This window comes from Culex pipiens, chromosome 3 (genome assembly GCF_016801865.2).
Source record: "Culex pipiens pallens isolate TS chromosome 3, TS_CPP_V2, whole genome shotgun sequence".
NCBI lineage: Eukaryota > Metazoa > Arthropoda > Insecta > Diptera > Culicidae > Culex > Culex pipiens.
The window spans coordinates 66,097,968-66,116,882 of record NC_068939.1 but is presented as its reverse complement, the minus strand read 5'-3'; the positions used below and the strand labels follow the sequence as shown (position 1 = coordinate 66,116,882).

The following is an 18,915-nucleotide window of genomic DNA, read 5'->3' as shown; positions in this document are numbered from 1 at the left end:
AATTTCAATCTCGTTTTTCTCAGTTGCACATTTTTGAACATAGGACAATTATGCGTAAAACGGCAGTATACATTTGCAAGAAAAAGTAGGGAAACAGCATCTTATTCCAGCGTGCTTCTAATGTTACCATGTCAGCACTTTGACTTTCAATTACAGCTCATTATAAATTCGTTTTCAACTGAAATCGAGTGATAAATAGTTCAATAAGAAGTGAGCTAGAAAGTTTCTATCAAAAGTTTGCAAAATAAGTTGTTTAAAAAGTGAAAATCAGCAAGTTGGTGTTAGGAGCGAGTGCTTAACCTGCCAAAAAGCCCGTAGCCCCCACCCATAGGAGTTAGAGGGTTAATAATTACCAATTTTTACGCTAAACAAACAGATCTGGGCGTTGGCGATTAAAGCAAAAAAAAAAAACATTTAATTCAATCATTCTGAATTGAATCAAAAGAACTCCACATCCACCCCACCGATCCTGGTCACCACACTCCAGCACGTTCCGCTGCCCATGTCTGCGTGACCGGCACTTCTTCTCCTGGATATATCATTGAGTAATCTCCTCCCGCATGAGAGAATCGCTTTCTTCTCCCAAAAGTCTCCTTCTCTCCACGCAGAGAGCGAACCGTGAGAGGTCCGTCGGTCGCGCGTGCACAGCCGAAAATCCCCGCACGGACGCGCGTGCTTTCGGCCTAGGTGCTTAAAATTGTGACTCCACTCGCGGCTCGGCTTCCAGTCAGTTATCGACCGTGCACAGTGCAACCCCGTCACACGTAGATTCGTCGGCGTCAGAGCCGCGCTTCAGGAGGAAAACCCAGCGGCCAGCCACCTCTTCGGTTAGTGATTAGCGGGGATTTCGGAGTTTTTTTGTGGGGAGTTTCCGGGGTTCCGGGGTTGTCCTTGACCAGGGTGTAGATGTTCTCTCGCTCTTCTTGTAGATGGTGGTAGATGAGTTGGGGCCAGGGAAAGTGGTTGCAATCTCCGGTCTACGTGAGTTCAGTGATTCATGCAAGGTCAGACGGGTTGGTCTACGGGACTGGCTATCTTGAGATAAATTCCGAAAGGACGATTGGTTGCAAGTCTGACTTGGGAAGAAAAGTGTGATGGCGTGTGATATAAGTTTAATCGAAGAAGACAACGCGGCCGTCTGGCAGTGAGACAAAGTGGAACCCCCCAAAAGTCCCAGTCTATTTCTCTCTCTTTTTCTCCCGTCCCAAACACATGCACATGTACACTCTCTTTCGCTCCAAACCCCCCAAAAGAAACCAGACTGAATGAATTGATTTGAACGAGAAATCGATTTATTAAATTTATGTGATCCGTTGGGCTTTCGTTCGTAACCGCACGCTCGCTGGTCACGCGTTTTGACGTTTGGGGACCGACATTTGAACCGCGATACCGGTTTACGGGTCGCGCCGAGAAAGTGAGAGAGAGATAGAGACCGTGGCAGTGGGTCGCGTCAGTGCTTGAAGTGATAACCGACCGCCGCAGCGACTTCAACTCGGATTGGATAATCTCTCTAGCTTTTTTTGATTTTTTTCTTCTTTCCTCCACCGAAGCAAAGGGGCACCACCAGCACTAGCAGGCAGTGATTAAATCAATAAGCGTGGCCAAACACCATTAAGCGTGCGCCCCCCCTCTCGCCAGTGATATAATAGATCCAAGTTAAGCAACAGCAGTTAGCAAGTGTAACCAAAAAAAAAAAGGAAGAAAAAATAGCCTAACAAAATAGTGTAAGAGCAGCATCCAGCAGCAGCAGCAAGCAGCCACCAAAATGAACATCGAGATCACGCCAAACTACTCGTACATTTTCGACTTTGAAAATGAGTTCATCCACCAGGACACACGCGTCTGGATGGTCAAAAACTGGACCTACGTGTTCTACTACTGTGGCATCTACATGGCGGTGATCTTCGGCGGGCAGCATTTTATGCAAAACAGACCGAGGTAAGTGGAACGAAACGAACGAATACTTTGAGCCACACCTGGCTGGCTGGGGGCATATGGAGCCAAGTCCAATTCAAAACATGGTTCCGAAATTTGTTCGCATCAGTATCACCACCTAGCGTGGATGCCTGAAGTTACTACACTGTTAACTTTGAATATTAGACAAGATAATGTTGTATAACACACGCTACAGGTCACGCGCACTAATCTGATTTTGAACAAGTGGCATAATTTTTGAATTGACCGTTGCTACTGGTTTATTTTTGTTTTCAACTTACCCTAGCGTAAACGAGTTGCATACATTGTGTAAATATGTAAATACAGTCGTGCCTCGGTTTAGCACCGCATATAGGGGATGCAAAACCGAGGCGTGCATAACCGAGGCACAGAGCTTATGGGATTTTGGCTATATGGGAGACATTGGCTTTAATAGTACTAAAAATCATGCAAACATCAAAAAATTATAGTGTTTTGGAATCGGGATGATGTCAGCTATCCATTAAAATTGTTATTTCATGAAAGTTTTCACAAAAATAAGTATTTTTTTCTGTATTTCAAAAATGCATTTTTTTTTCTCTAAAGAAACCAAAAAATATATGGGTATCAAATGATCAGGTTTTTTTCATACATTTTGGATGTAATAACAACATTTTTAGAAAATACTCCAAATTTTCACAAAACTACGTCTTTTCGATAAAAATATTCAAAATTTAAATTTTTACAATATGAGTATCAAACGATCAGGATTTTTTCATACATTTCGAATGTAATAACAACATTTTTAGAAAATACTCAAAATTTTCACAAAACTACGTATTTTCGAAAAAATACTCAAAATTTCCGTTTTTAAAAAATGGGTATCAAACGATCGGGATTTTTTCAAACATTTCAAATGTAATAACAATATTTTTAGAAAATACCCAAAATTTTCACAAAACTACGTACTGTTGAAAAAATACTCAAAATTTCCGTTTTTAAAAAGTGGGTATCAAACGATCGGGATTTTTTCATACATTTCGAAAGTTATTGAAAAAATGAAAATACTCAAAATTTCACAAAACTACGTATCTTTGAAAAAAAAAACTATTTTAAAAACTGAAATTTTGAAAAGTTTTACAAAATACGTTGTTTTGTGAAAATTTTGAGTATTTTCAAAAAGTAACGTTATCACATTAGAAATGTATGAAAAAATCCCGATCGTTTGATACCCACATTGTAAAAACTGACATTTTGAGAAGTTTTTCAAAAATACGTAGTTTTGTGAAAATTTTCAGTATTTTCAAAAAAAAATGTTATAACATTCGAATTGTATGAAAAAATCTCGATCGTTTGATACCCACATTGTAAAAACGGAAATTTGAGTATTTTTTTGGGAAATACGTAGTTTTGTGAAAATTTTGAGTATTTTCAAAGAAAATTGTTATTACATTCGAAATGTAATCGTTTGATACCCACATTGTGAAATACGGAAATTTTGAGTATTTTTTTCGAAAATACGTAGTTTTGTAAAAAATCTGAGTATTTTCTGAAAATGTTGTTATTACATTCGAAATGTATGAAAAAATCCCGATCGTTTGATACCCATATTGTAAAAATTTAAATTTTGAATATTTTTATCGAAAAGACGTAGTTTTGTGAAAATTTGTAGTATTTTCTAAAAATGTTGTTATTACATCCAAAATGTATGAAAAAAACGTGATCATTTGATACCCATATTGCTAAAACAATATATTTTTGGATTCTTTAGAGAAAATAAATGAATTTTCGAAATACAGGAAAAATGCGTATTTTTGTGAAAATTTTCATGAATTAATAATTTTAATGGATAACTGACATCATCCCGATTCCAAAACACTATAATTTTTTGATGTTTGCATGATTTTTCATACGATTAAAGCCAATGTCTCCCATATAGCCAAAAACCCATAAGCTCTGTGCATCAGTTAAGCACTGGGCCGTGCTTAACCGAGGCAGCTGAACGGTGCAAAACCGGGGCAGTGCAAAACCGAGGCGTGCAAAACCGAGGCATGACTGTAGTCTCCTTAAATAGGGTTGGCGGTAATTGATATGAAAAATTACGTATGTTTATAAATTAAAATTTCTAAAATTCTTTGGGAGGGATAATGCGTGTTACAAGTTTTTCTTATCTTTCCGTAAAATAAATGTTTCGGTGTTTCTCAACAGATTGCCAGTTGGCCTGGCTTCAGCCCCAGTCAGACCTGGTGGCTTTTTTCGAGTCAAGATTTGTCTTATCCGTCGGGGAAGTGAACATTGGTTCAGACCTAATCTAGATCGTTAGCTTAGTCCAGGTGTAGGAGTCGTCCATGGGTCCTTCCTCGGTGGAGTCGCTGGTAGGCAGTTGGACTCACAATCCAAAGGTCATCAATTCGAATCCTATCGAGTGGAATGCATCAACCACCATACGGTAGATTAAGTAACGTTTTACCATTCGTTAACATGTTGAAGTAGTTATTGACAAGTTATTGATATACTGATTAAACATATTGACAATAAATCTGATGACCTAAATTTGTACACCTTTGTTTGACTGTTAACAGGCGAAAAAACAATCACTTAGGGGACTGGAAACTTTGCCGTTTTCAAGCAAACTTTTAAAATAATATCCGGCAATTTTGGGAAAGACCGGCTCCGTGGCTTAATGGTTACGGCTTCTGCCTCACAAGCAGAAGGTTCAGGGTTCAAATCCCGGTCGGTACCTTTGAAATTTGGAATCAGGAATTGGAACTTTGAATATGAACAAAAACGAAACAGAATCAGGTGGGATTCGAACTCACACCTTCGGATTGATGGTCTGGGACTCTAACCAGTCGGTCATCTGAAGGTTATAAAACATGTTGTAATCTTCTCATATTAATAAGCTCTGATCCCTGATTTGCCAACGTTGGCGAGCCGATTTTTTTTTTATTTGGCCACTGTTTGACGGATTTCTTGGCTGTATTTTGCAAGAGGAATCGGTCCACCGGTGGACAGATTTCTTTTCAGGAGGAAAACAATGCACAGAAAGCCGTCCACTGGGGAACCAGTTCTCTTGCCAATTTACAGCTATTCTTGAACGCCCAACTGTTGTAAGCCAACATCACGTGCATGATGAAATTACATGCTATTCCCCTTTACATTCATAATAAAATTATGCTGCAAAAGTATTCAAGAAAAAACGAACCGACTTACGGTAGTTGTACTGTATACTGTTTACAAACATTATACCAGGCTTTTTTGACGTTATACCACTGTGGCGTACACGGTCAGCAGCGAACGGGCAAAACAGGCAACAAATGGGAAATCAAAGTGAGACCAGGAAAAAAAATCGCTTTTGTTCGAGCTTGCCTCTATATGCTGGGGGGTTGCATAAGAAGTTTTGGGGACCTGATATGAGAGTGACAGGTTTTGGAGGTTCGGTTCCAGACCTTGAATGTGTTGGGTGGTTCTTTCGGGAAGGTTCTCCATAGGGCTTGCGTCCGGTTTCCCTTTGGATGTTGCATAAATTTTGACCGGTTTTCGCTCAGAAGATAACCATTATTTAACATTCCTTTTGATAATTTTGATTTTGGACTAGCAGAATTAACTTTGGAATTAGTTAACCCTCTACAGTCAACATTTTTTTCTAAATTCGAAATTTTTCTTCTTGATTTCGACTCGACTTAATTTTTAACCTTTGATGTGCAGTTTTTACCTTATTTTTTTCTACATCGTTCACCGGGGTGACATTGATAGGATTTCATTTTTTTTTTTGGAATACTTTCCTACTGTAAAGTTCTCAAGATTATGTACTGGGGTAGGCCACACGAGGTTCATACACTATTTTTGAAAAAAAAAAATATTTTTCAATTGTGTTTAAAAATTAGTTGCGTTGAAAATTCTTATTTTGAATTCCGGAGTGAAGTCAAATGTACCATCAATTTTGCCAAGAATTCGTTAAAACTAGTTTTATTTACAAAATTATCGATTCATATTGCATTTTAAACTGAATTCAGATTCAGATTTTTTTTACCATATCAGGTTGTTGAAAAATCGGTAAAGTTTAGATCGGTGAACCATTTTTCAAAATGAACAAAATTTTACCGAATTTCGGTTATACGATGAACAATGAACTTCATTACCTAATTTCGGTAAGTTTTTACCGAATTCGGTAATTTTCAGTTTACCGAACTTTTCAGCAGCTGAAAATTCGGTAAATTTTACCGAATTCGGTAAAAATATCTAAGTGTGACGGTGACAAAAATCAAAGAAAGTCTGAAAAGGCAAAAAAACATAATTTCTATGTTTTACTTAAGTAACACTGTCTTCAAAGGGAAGAAAAACAGTTTTAAACATATTTCAAAAATAAAATCTACAAGGGAATTCAGTTGATTGATAAGGGACCATCCATAAACCACGTGGACACTTTTTTGTGAATCTGTTACCCCTCCGCCTCGTGGACAATTGTCCATACAAAAAAAAACTTTTTTGTATGGATCGTGGACAATCGCCATACCCCCCCCCCCCCCCCCTAATATGTCCACGTGGTTTATGGATGGTCCCTAATACACACTTAGTTTTTTTTTACCGAATTCGGTAAAGTTTACCGAATTTTCAACTGCTGAACAGTTTAGTAAACTGAAAATTACCGAATTCGGTGATAACTTACCGAAATTCGGTAATGAAGTTCATTATTGTTCATCGTACAACTGGAACACGGTAAAATTTTGTTCATTTTGGCATATTTTTACCGATCTAAACTTTACCGATTTTTCAACTACCGAATTCGGTAAAAAAATCTAAGTGTGTAGAATTAACAAAAAAAAATCACTAGAAACAAACGATCATGTCAAAAATAATTTTTAATGACTGATTTTGTTTTGAAAATGTTTTTTTTTTATTAATTCATATCAATACTAAATTTAGTTATTATGTTTCCGTAGAAACACTCTTAGATTTTGTTTCCGAATTCAGGAGTTAAAAACCTTAATCAAAATCCTGCGTAATTAGTTCTAAAATTGTCTATCATAAACAAATTCGATCAAATTAAACCGAATTGAGTATTTTATCTCAACGACAGGTAAATAACTTGGGAACACCAAAATGTGGTATAACATGGCCTGTTATTAATAAGATAGTAAAATAACATGAATTAATTTAGTTCTACAATTATTAACCAATTTTTTAACTACGGCTAGTAAAGAACTTGAATGTTACATTACATTACCTCAAACCTCCTCAAACAAATTGTACATAAATTCCCGATTTCCTCTAACAAATTGTAGGTTTTCAATTATGACTTCGACCCTATTTATATGTTGGACGAATTTTAAGACCAACCGGATACCAAATCATGGTATTAATACCACGATGAGGTGTGCTTCAGATCTACCTTTGATATTTACCCCTGCTGGGGTCCAGGGAAGGTATTTGCCGATGGGCCTCCAAAAAGCTTTTTTAATTTATTTCCTTCCAGTTAAGGAATTAACTATAATCATGTATGGAGCACTTGTAGATATTTTACTAATGAACAACTTTGTAGAACATTGTTTTGTTCTAAACTGAATGCTGTTGACATTAGAGCGTAAACAAAAATCCCCTCACCATCGCGAGTGAGGGACGCCGATGGTGGCATTTTTAGACATTGTTTACGCTCTAGTGTCAACACAGCATTCAGTTTAGAACAAAACAATGTTCTACAAAATTGTTCGTTTGTACAAAATCTACAATTGCTTCATACATCATTATAGTGAATTCTGTAACTGGAAGGTAATAAATCAAACGAGGGCTTCGCGATGGTTTTTTGCCTTTTTTTTACGCATGAACTTCTCTAAAGTGACTTGGTATTTTTATATCCAAGATGGGGGCCAAATGGCGGTATTGAAAAAAAAATCAATTTTGAATTTAATAGGCAATCAACAAATCTGGAGTTTTTTTTGAAAAGGTCCTATAAACAAAATTTCATTTTTTTGCTTTTTGGGTGTTTTTAGAACCGCCTTGAGTCAGGGGTATTCAAAAACACCCAAAAAGCAAAAAATGAAAATTTTGTTGATAGGACCTTTTCAAAAAAAACTCCAGAAATCAAATTTGACTAAAATGGGGTCGCAGAACTTGAATTTGATGTTTAAAGCAAGAAAATAAAAAAAAACGATTTTTTTTCGGATAATTGAGGTTTCGGATAATCGAGTCTGGACTGTATTTGGGAATTGAATTCGAAGTTTTTTTTTTATAAAATATGTGTCCACATAGATATCACTTTGATATTTTTACAGATTTTTTTTATAAAGGACAATTTATAATAACAATAGACGGATCAGAAAAGCCTTTTTCATACCTCTCAATTTGTGTTCCATATTGTGCAAAATCTGATATTTTAGAAGTTCATCAACTACTTATAACAACTGCGTCAAGAGTCGGACCGGTTCCGCGTTTTCCCTCATAAAAAAACTCCAATGTTTAGACAGACACCATGTGTGTCTGTGCCGTCGTTAAACGCCATGACTGTTGGAAAAAAAACTTGTACGTAAAAATTAGCAGAGTTTGTCTTGTAATGACATATAACTGTGCGCAAACATCATCGCGCGCGCGCGCCCGCTCAACCTGTGAGAATTAATTCCAGACGACGGTCGTTAGAGCGATTCGTCGGGTCGGTTTGTCAACCAAAGGGAAGAAACGCTCGGATCAGCACGGAATAAAACCGCTTTTAATTACCGTCGCTATTGAGCGTTTTAGATCGCTTCTCTTTTTTTGTTTCATTCACAAAACGTGTCGACGATCTTCGCCGGCTCGAAACAATAGTTGAGGCGATCGTTAAAACGAAAGAGTCATCATGAGGCATGAGTTGGGCTGAGTGGCCGGTTTGTCTTGAGATTTTTTGGCTTTGCACTCGAAAGATCTCGATGCCGGAACGTGTCGGGTTGGTCTGTGCTGCACAAACAGGATCTCTGCAAGTGTAAACAACCTCTTTCAAAGTCAAAGTTGTCCCCACACTGGTTTGGGCGGTACCTCACTTTTGAGTTGTGGTCAAATGGTCGAATGCCTAATCCCTTCCGTCAGGTTTGGTTGACACTGTTGTCGTGACCTAAAGAGAGGTCAAGCTAAACTTGTTCATGTTGAACGCATATTATAAAACGTATCAATATTTATTCAATTTATCGGGAAACTTGGATCGTCACTCTCCAAACAGACAACAGTGTCACTTTACACGAAGCTCAATGTAGATTGATCCATTTGCATCAACAAACATTAGCCATGTTTTGTGTTGTTTGTTGTTGCACCACCAGGGGAAGAACATTTCGAAATCACATTTGTGTGATGATACTGAAACACGGAAAGTGTCCTCCCTTGCACGAGGGTAAAAACGAGGCCGGCACGTAATGCACTCCCACGCTTAAGAGCCGACCTCGGCGGAGCTGACCGTTGCACTTCCCGCTTCTCTATAGTCTAGTCCGGGCAGTACGTATAGTGAAAGGAAGTGACCAATTATGGACCCTCTGAACTGTGTGCACTGCTGCTGCTGCATTCAGCTAGATCGGAGAGCAGTGTAAACTGGTTATTGTTCTGTGCTCTATTTAAAAAAAATCAAAATTGTCTGAACAGGTCAAATAAATTAAGTTAAAAAGACATAACCAAATATACCCAGACTCTTTGGCGCCTCAAAAGTCCACCGCAAAGTCACGGAGACTATGCAAATCGAGTTACGGCTCATGGGTGCGGGGTTTTTTTCCGTTCCTCTGAGTAATCAAAAGTCTAGATCGCGTGACGGAGGTCATTCTTTTTCATGATTGCAAACTAGTTTTAAAAACTATTAACATATGGCACTTATTCATCAGTGAAATGGAACTCTGCAGATAAAGCTCTAGCCTTTTTACAGTTTAATAGCTCAAGGAAAACTTTCGTTAGAAGAAGAGGCAACCTTAAGATAAAATCATCAACGATGCCTGTCGAGCAACGATGCTATGGAAAGGACAAAGTCATCTTCTTTCTATACAAAATTAACTTTTGAGATTTGAAAAACTTAATGATTCATAACGCTAAATTGTCTCATCTTGCGTAATAACGAATGAAATGTTACATACTGGATCCGCATTGTAGCTATGCTGATTAAATATTATTTTTAAACCATTTCCACACATCGCTGGCTTTCAACACGCGTAATACCCAAAATCACTCTTGTACAGCTACCGCGTAATGGATCCACCGCGGTATGTGTCAACCAACGTACGCGCTCGCATAATCACGGTTTCACGGTCTGGGGCGCCCCGAGGTCACGCAATTAGAGAGATGAAAATAATTCGCCTTATACCGGCAGCATCATCGATCCAACCATTTCGTTAATTAAAACAGATCAACCCGGCTTGGCAGCATTTGGGCTGCAGATTGTGTGCCGAGGTCAACCGTCTTGGTCCACGGCTGCTGCGACGGGGTCAGAGTGAGAGCGACGATTTACGAAATTTGAACACCGCATTATCGAATTAAAGTTCGCGATGTTTCTGGCGGCTGTTGTTGTTGCGGAGGTGGGACACTAAATTGGACTCTTGTTGAATCGATTCAGCGGGAACAATTAGCGTAATTGGACGGTTCTATTTCGTGCAAGGATCGCCCCAAACATGGCGGTGTAAGACGCAGGGTTGCCAGGTTGCCAGATAAACCTGGGAATGCCAGATTTTTCAAGTGACAGCCAGAATAAAGATTCATCCTTCTCTGTGCCAGATAATGACAGTTTTTGCCAGATTTTTCAGATTATGCCCGTTTTGAACAACTTTTTGATTGAAATGAACGAATATAATTGAAAATCTAAAAATAAAGAATGTGATTTTCTTGAAGGAAATGTAAGTTCAACGTTTTTGAGGCCATAAAATCAGTTTAATCATCTGTATTCTACAAACTTTTGAATTAAATCACATCCTACCTTCACTTCACCATTCAGAAATGTCAAATTTTCGACTGCCAGATTTTTCCAGATTTTTATTCGATACTTTGCCAGATTTTTCAAATTTTGACCTGGTAACCCTGTAAGACGTGATATTCAGGGGTGTGACCCTCCAATCGAAATTGTTCGCAAATATATCGATAGTTTGCCGAGAGGCAATCGAACTTGACAACACTATCGAGACGTCATTCGACCGGACGTTTCTCGTTATTCTGTGCAAATATGTGTCATACAGATGGCCGGTGAGAACTGTAAAGTTCTATCTACGTAAGCGTGGAGGAGATGGTGAGACGTCGCTGAGTATGCAAAAACACTTCAAACGGTGCCATACCGAATGTGTGAATCTTTGGACAAACAATGGTCACATTTAATTTAACTGATATTTTCACAAAAAAATGTTATCAGACCATGTATAAAACAGTCCAGGGTGGCCACTCAAGTCGGGAAATCGGAAAAGTCGGGAAAAAGTCGGGAATTCGTCAAAAATCGGGAAAAAGTCGGGAATAAATTTAAATTTTCAATAAATTTGTATTATTTTTGTACAATTTTCAAATTAAATTCACTCAATTCTGCTTTAGCAACTTACTTTAAATTAAAAGTTCTTTTCACTATTTCTATATATTTGAGTATGGAAAAGCTGTTTAATACATTCTAAATCTTAATAAATATTGGATGCAGTTGACACAGATTTTCATAATATTTGTTTATGAATGGTTTTTGATTAATTTTTGTTTGATTTCTATTAATTTTTGTTTTTATCAACAAAGATAAAGTTAATGAAAACTAAAATAAAAATATAGCCTAATGTCCAGCTTAAAGTTATGATTCTATTTCATTTTGTCACATGGATTGAATATTTGAAAACAGATTTCAACTTGAGTTTGGCAATGGTTTTTATAAATATTTTTAATTGTTTAGCTAAATTTATTAAGTAATTTATAATATAGTTTTATCCGATTGATGCCCTTGAACTTTTTTGGTGAGTATGGGTGAATTGCCTATGAGACGCGGGTTCGATTCCCGCCTTATCCACTGAGCTTCTATCGGATGGTGAAGTAAAACGTCGGTCCCGGTTTCTCCTGTCTCGTCAGAGGCGCTGGAGCAGAAATCCCACGTTAGAGGAAGGCCATGCCCCGGGGGGCGTAGTGCCAATAGTTTCGTTTCGTTTTCGGGTGAATTGCCTTCTATAGATAAAGCTTGATTAGGCCGATGCAAAAATTTTTCAAAGTTTTTGTCCCTCGGTTCTGGCCGGGGTCGAGGGTGGGGGCAAAAAAAAACATAAATATTGAAATAACAAGCCATAGTTTCATCATTTGCATGGAAAAAGTGTTTTAAAATGCATTTTACACTAGTTCAGTTTTTCGCCACCATTAGTTTTCAAAAAATGTAAGATTTGACGAAATTAAAAATTTTAGCGAAAAAAAAAACATTTTGCGATACTAAACATCGACAAAAATTCAAAAGATTTTTAAATCAACCGAAACATGCTAAAAATGATTTTAAAAGCAGGGAAATGCATTTTAAATTGATTTCAGCTAATAGCACTAAAATTTTCATTGAAATTTTGAAGTTTTTTGAAAAAATATTTTTTTGCCCCCTGATTTATCGAATAAAATCCAAAATTGTTAAAACTTTTTTAACGTTTTGAAAACATGAAGAAAATATTGAAGTTGCAAAAAAAATAATCCAAGAAATTTTGAGTTATTGCACAATATCTTGAAAAATTAAATGAAATTTTAAATTCAGTTATCTTATACTTTTTGCCATTTCCAGTTGAAACGAAGAATCAAAAACTATACGTTTGCTAATTTCAAAAATAACAAAAAAGTTATAAGTATTGTTGAACTTTAGTTTTTTTTCAAGGACTAATTGTTCGTGTTTCTACTCTGAAATAAAATAATGAATTTCCATTTTTCAAGTATTTTCTTATTTGTTGTTCAGTGTTTGTGTTTACAAAAAATGCCAATAGTTGGATCTTTAAAAATAAATTTATGAATTTTTTCGGTGGTTAATATTGACTTTTCTTGTAGAGTTTTTTGTTTGAAATCATTCTTTAGATAAGAAATGCCTATTATTTGAGCTTTCTGGAAAAGCCGGGAAAATGTCGGGAATTTGAAAATGCGATTTGAGTGGTCACCCTGGTTTAAAACATGACTATGATTGAATTTTATTGGTTTCCGTGTGCGAAGTCATTATTTTGTAAACAATGTGTACTCCTGGGGAGAACCAAAGTTTGTTTACATCCGTAAGAAAAAAGTTTTCTTGATATAAAACATTAAAATTTATTTTCATTTATATCAATCGAAAGTTTGCAAGAAATGTTTTCACATGAAGGTAAAAGCAAATTATTATGTTCAATTATCGATTTTTTATGATTTTTTCAACATTGGCCGATCTGTAAACAGTTCCGAATATGAAGGATGACTGTACTGTCAATCTCGTTAGATAACCCTCTACAACCCAACCCCGCCTTTAGACGGGCTTCGATTTAAAAAATCGCCAAAAATCAATTTTTGATCTTTAAAAAGCATTGGAAAGAAGAACTCTTAAAATTTTAGAAAATTTATGGGTTGGAAGTTTTACTTGTTTAATGTGACTTTGCCAATGTTTTTAAAAATTTCATTTTTTGGGGGGTCAACTTTGGCTGTGTTTTTTACTAACATTTTTTATATTTTAAGTAAAAAGAAGAATGCAGTAATTTTTCTAGTGCCCCAGACTATGCCTCTACGCATTTATTTACAATTTAAATGATAATGGTGCCATTTAATAGCAAAAAATGTGAAAAACATTCAAAAAATTGAAAAAGTTACTGTAGAAACATGAAAAAATTAGATAGGCAAAATGTAATGATAGGAGGTGGTAGAGTAGGCCAAATACTACCAAAAACAAACATAAACTAAGCAAGATAAATGCAGATTAAAATACTAAAAATGAAACAACAAAAACATAAAACAAGAGAAGTAAAGTTTTTCGTAGAACAAAAGTTGCTCAAAATGACCTCCTGAACACGAGAAAAATAAAAAATTTCGAAAAAAAAATTTGGGCAGTAGAGGGTTAATTTGGCTTCCATCGTTCGGCTGAGTGGATTCAACGGAAGTCCCCAATCAATGCTTTTCCACCATTTCTCTCGCCAAGAAAATAGTTTTGCAAGCGTTCAGAATATCAATGAGACTGGGTCACGCAAGCTATGTGTACGTCGAGTATCGTTTGAGTTTACCTAAAGCATCAACATGCATTCTAATGCAAACAGGTATTTGTGGCTTTATGAATGAAACTGCGTTCGTTGGACTCCTTCTCGGATCACTTGCAGAAAGGTTCGCGCCAAAAGTTACGTCTCGACCAGCACCATGTGAGTAAACCGGTGTGTGTTAGTTCTATTAGATAATCTTCGCAACTAACAGCAAGCCGACGACGCCAATTGACTGAAACGCTCACTGTCTCGAGGGGGCGAAACTTGGCTCGGCTCGCGAAATGCTCTGTTGTACCGGCAAAACGAGCCGAATTACTTAATAGCTGTGCGAGTGCGAATGCCCGTTGGCTGCCCCGGAGGTCTTCCCGATTGGCCGCCTTCTAGCGCGGAGGAGAACGCCGATTAGGTCCCCTCCCCTCGGGCGATAACTTGCGTAAAATAGGTCGAAATAAGTCGTTCGTAGTAGTGGGGCACTATTGCTGGAATGTTGTTTGAGTGGTGACGTTTGATCGTTCTGGAATGATTTTTTTATGTAGTATCTTTAAGATCATGAACAACTTCGCCGGACTACAAAGCAGAGCATTCAGAATCTTTACAAGTTTAGTACATCAAATTGGGTCAAAGATTCTTACGGTATCTCCAACAGGAATGTTCCTCTTACCAACTGATCCATGGCGAAGAATTCCACCATTCAACCAACCTCTACTCAGGTCAGCCAGGTTCGCTCAGCTGATTACTTAATCTCCATTGACTTTCTCGCTCACACTCTCAGCAAACCGTTCGGTTCGTGTGTATTTTGCGAATTTATGCGAACGCAATTCAGTCGGCCAGGCTGCGATATGTTAAGGCGATTGACCTACTTTTTCCCAAAACCAACACCATACTCTACCCTACCCTGTGACCATCGGGCCGTCGTCGTTGAGCCACCGCACGACCAACAACCGTTCAAAGGTGGTATAGTGCTAGGTGTAATTGGTAGCAAGACGCGGAGTTGGCCGGGAGGTCCCAACTCGGTAAAAGCTCGAACCATTATTGCACAGAGTACGAGAGACTCGCAGAAACGAAGCTAGCGAAATAAGCTTATGTAGACATCGCGAATCGTTTCGGAGGAGCTCGGAGCGAAGAAGCGAATTGCCAATAGGACCCCTTGAACGGGTGTTAATTTTGACATTGTCTGGCGGGCTAACAATCGATACGATTCAGGCGGGTGAATCACACTCAAACAAGCGCGGAGCGATTCACAATAACACACTCACGAATACACGTTTAAAAGTTGAGGTGGAAGAAGAAGAAGACGAAGAAGAAGTTTGCCAACATGTGCCGTGTGTTATTTGCGAAAATATTTGATGCACGGCTTGGCTCCGGTTGCTTTTCCATTTCGTTTGCGTATGTTTTAATTTCGATTTCTACACATCAAGCAAGTTTGTTTGGCTGTGATGGAACTCACTTTGGGTTTTGATGGTCATTGGAGTATTGGAACGGCATGCCAAGTAATATGAGACGTCAAAAAATTTGGCGATTTTCGTATGGTATGCTGTTTGTCTTTTGTCAAGCGCAACACTTCTTTTTTATAAACACTTTTCTGGGTTTACATACTATCCGAACCATCTTTTCCGTAATTTAACTTATTTAAATTCTTTTCCAGAAAAAAACCCTGTAAAATACGAATCGAGCCGGATCATCCAAGTAATCTATTTCTTGAAATGTACATAGAGCGTCCAATTTCCCGGGAAATCCCGGGAATTCCCGGGAAAATTTAAATTTATTGAAAATTGTTATTAAGTTGGTTTTAATTAATATTATGCAACAAAATTGTGTAGGACATCAACATTAATGGTTTAAATAAGTGTGAAGATCAATTAGAAGCTTGACTTCATGTAAAAAATCATTCGACTACAAGTAAATGTATTTTGGTATTTTTTGATGAGAAATATTTTTTACTGTGAGTAAAATTAATCCATAATCCACAATCATAAAATTGCATAATCCACAATCATAACATGCAGAAATTATGTTTTTCATGACAAATACTGGGGCCAGCTCTTGAACAAATCTTGACTTTTTTTTGATAAGGTCCTATAAACAAATGTAAACATTGAGTGTATCCCGCTTACTCCGATGGACTTTGACATAAGGTGTGAAAGGGATACACTCAATGTTTACATTTGTTTATAGGACCTTATCAAATAAAAGTCAAGAAATGGTAAAGCTTTTTAGTTTTGGTTTTACTCCAAACAACCCAATGTTTTCAAATATTTGAAGCAAGCTTTGAATATATTTTTGCATTTTATTAGAACAAACAAAAGAAAGGAATTTTTCAATGATTTTTTTTTTGTATTTATTATTCAACATGATTTAAGTTATACGATAAATTAACATCATTCCACAAAAAGTCTTCTTTTTCACATTTAACCCTCTAACACATAGTTGCACCAGTGCTCCATAGTTCTTTTACTTCAAATTGTAATTTCAACCAATTGAATTAATTCTCTTTGCACAAATTCGATTTTCATCTCATTTGATCATGGTAAACAAAAACGTAAAAAAATCTCATTTTTTATTTGGAGGTAAGGAGTTAATATTGTTTTGATGAAATAACATCAATCTGTTAAAAGCTTACCTAATTGTAATACTTTAATACTCATTAAGCAAGATCTATTCCCAGTTGCGAGTTGCTTTGGAGAATTTGAACGGTTCGCGTCGCGGTAAACAAGCCGGATTTTCGTTGCCGTTTCCGTCTCTGTTTCCCCCCCGATTGTGTGTGTATTTCGACCCGGGTTATTTCGGGATGTTTGACAGTTGCTTTGGAGAATTTGAACGGTTCGCGTCGCGGTAAACAAGCCGGATTTTCGTTGCCGTTTCCGTCTTTGTTTCCCCCCCGATTGTGTGTGTATTTCGACCCGGGTGATTTCGGGATGTTTGACAGTTGCTTTGGAGAATTTGAACGGTTCGCGTCGCGGTAAACAAGCCGGATTTTCGTTGCCGTTTCCGTCTTTGTTTCCCCCCCGATTGTGTGTGTATTTCGACCCGGGTGATTTCGGGATGTTTGACAGTTGCTTTGGAGAATTTGAACGGTTCGCGTCGCGGTAAACAAGCCGGATTTTCGTTGCCGTTTCCGTCTTTGTTTCCCCCCCGATTGTGTGTGTATTTCGACCCGGGTGATTTCGGGATGTTTGACAGTTGCTTTGGAGAATTTGAACGGTTCGCGTCGCGGTAAACAAGCCGGATTTTCGTTGCCGTTTCCGTCTTTGTTTCCCCCCCGATTGTGTGTGTATTTCGACCCGGGTGATTTCGGGATGTTTGACAGTTGCTTTGGAGAATTTGAACGGTTCGCGTCGCGGTAAACAAGCCGGATTTTCGTTGCCGTTTCCGTCTTTGTTTCCCCCCCGATTGTGTGTGTATTTCGACCCGGGTGATTTCGGGATGTTTGACAGTTGCTTTGAAGAATTTGAACGGTTCGCGTCGCGGTAAACAAGCCGGATTTTCGTTGCCGTTTCCGTCTTTGTTTCCCCCCCGATTGTGTGTGTATTTCGACCCGGGTGATTTCGGGATGTTTGACAGTTGCTTTGGAGAATTTGAACGGTTCGCGTCGCGGTAAACAAGCTTGATTTTCGTTGCCGTTTCCGTCTCTGTTAAACAACCCCCCCCCCCCCCCCCCCCGATTGTGGGTGTATTTCAATGCGATGTTTGACAGTTGCTTTGGAGAATTTGAACGGTTCGCGTCGCGGTCAGCAAGCCGGATTTTCGTTGCCGTTTCCGTCTTTTTTCCCCCCGATTGTGTGTGTTTTTCGGTCCGAGCGGTTTCGCGTTTTCGCATTTTATTTGGTTTTATCTTTCCACAGCCGGCTGTCTAAGATTGAATCATTTATGCTAAACTCAACACCAAATAACCGGGAATAATCTCATCCGCATCCTTCGACTGTTTGCCTTGAGAATGCATAATACATCACATCATTAAACAAAATTTATTGATTATTGGGTCGCATCATCATCCTTTATGATGAATCCTGGCCATTACCCTTTCTCACTAACAAAATCCCAAGTAGAAGTAGTTTTCCGGCACACGTGGGGGTGTGGATATCGTATAGAACCCACCCTTTGTAGCAACCTGTGCTAACTAACATTCCCGTCCCAATCCCCCCGAGATCTACAAACTGACATGGCGGGCGCCGTTGGTGGCCAATGACTGTAACCTATTTGCTTCAGATCTAGTTTTAATGATCATGATGTTTTATCTTTTCAACGCATTCATACATGCTGTTGATAAGGGAAACTCCATTAGATCGTTTAAGCGTATGGTCGGTTGTATTGATAGGATATTACGGTCCTGTTCAGCAACGGAGAAGGACAACCATGGGTGGTCTCTCATGCTCATGCTCATGCTCATGCTCATTAAGCAAGATCTATTCCCAGTTGCTTAATATTATCAGAAATAATTCTGATATCATAATTTCTGATAATCAGATTATTTATATATAAACCAAACAATACATTTAATTGAACAAAATCATGTCGAGTTTGTTCATTTATTATTTTTTCAGGGCATTTTCAAAAAATAGTTCCAAAAATTTAAGAAAATGTATACTTCCGCTTGAATTTCGGGATTTCCCGGGAAATTTACAAATTTCCCGGGAAACGGGAAATATTTTTTTTCGGGAAATCCCGGGATTTCCCGGGAAAGTTTTTCCCGGGACGGGAAATTGGACGCTCTAAATGTACAGATCTGGAATGATTTTTGACTAGATCCTATAAAAAAAATTGAGTGAAGGCGAGCTCTCACCTTATGTTAATGTCCATTGGAGCGGGCTATTTACTGTCTGCTAAACAGCGAACTTTCTAAGAAACATTTTTCGTAGAAATTCTTTTGAAAACTAGTGTC

The 18,915-nt window shown here is 38.0% G+C and overlaps 1 protein-coding gene across 2 annotated transcripts in view; it reads left to right on the top strand.

Annotated features, from left to right (window-relative positions):
* The window catches only part of LOC120424487 (elongation of very long chain fatty acids protein 6), a 70,675-nt gene that overhangs the window by 8,643 nt on the left and 43,117 nt on the right, over positions 1-18,915 (top strand). The window contains exons 1-2 of one of the 2 annotated variants that reach the window (XM_039588630.2): positions 679-827; positions 1,551-1,938. In XM_039588630.2, the coding sequence (XP_039444564.1) occupies positions 1,766-1,938 (173 nt within the window). In that variant the 5' untranslated portion in view covers positions 679-827; positions 1,551-1,765. Of the gene's footprint in view, positions 1-678; positions 828-1,550; positions 1,939-18,915 lie in introns of those variants that run through there. The other variant, XM_039588629.2, reaches the window with a different exon arrangement.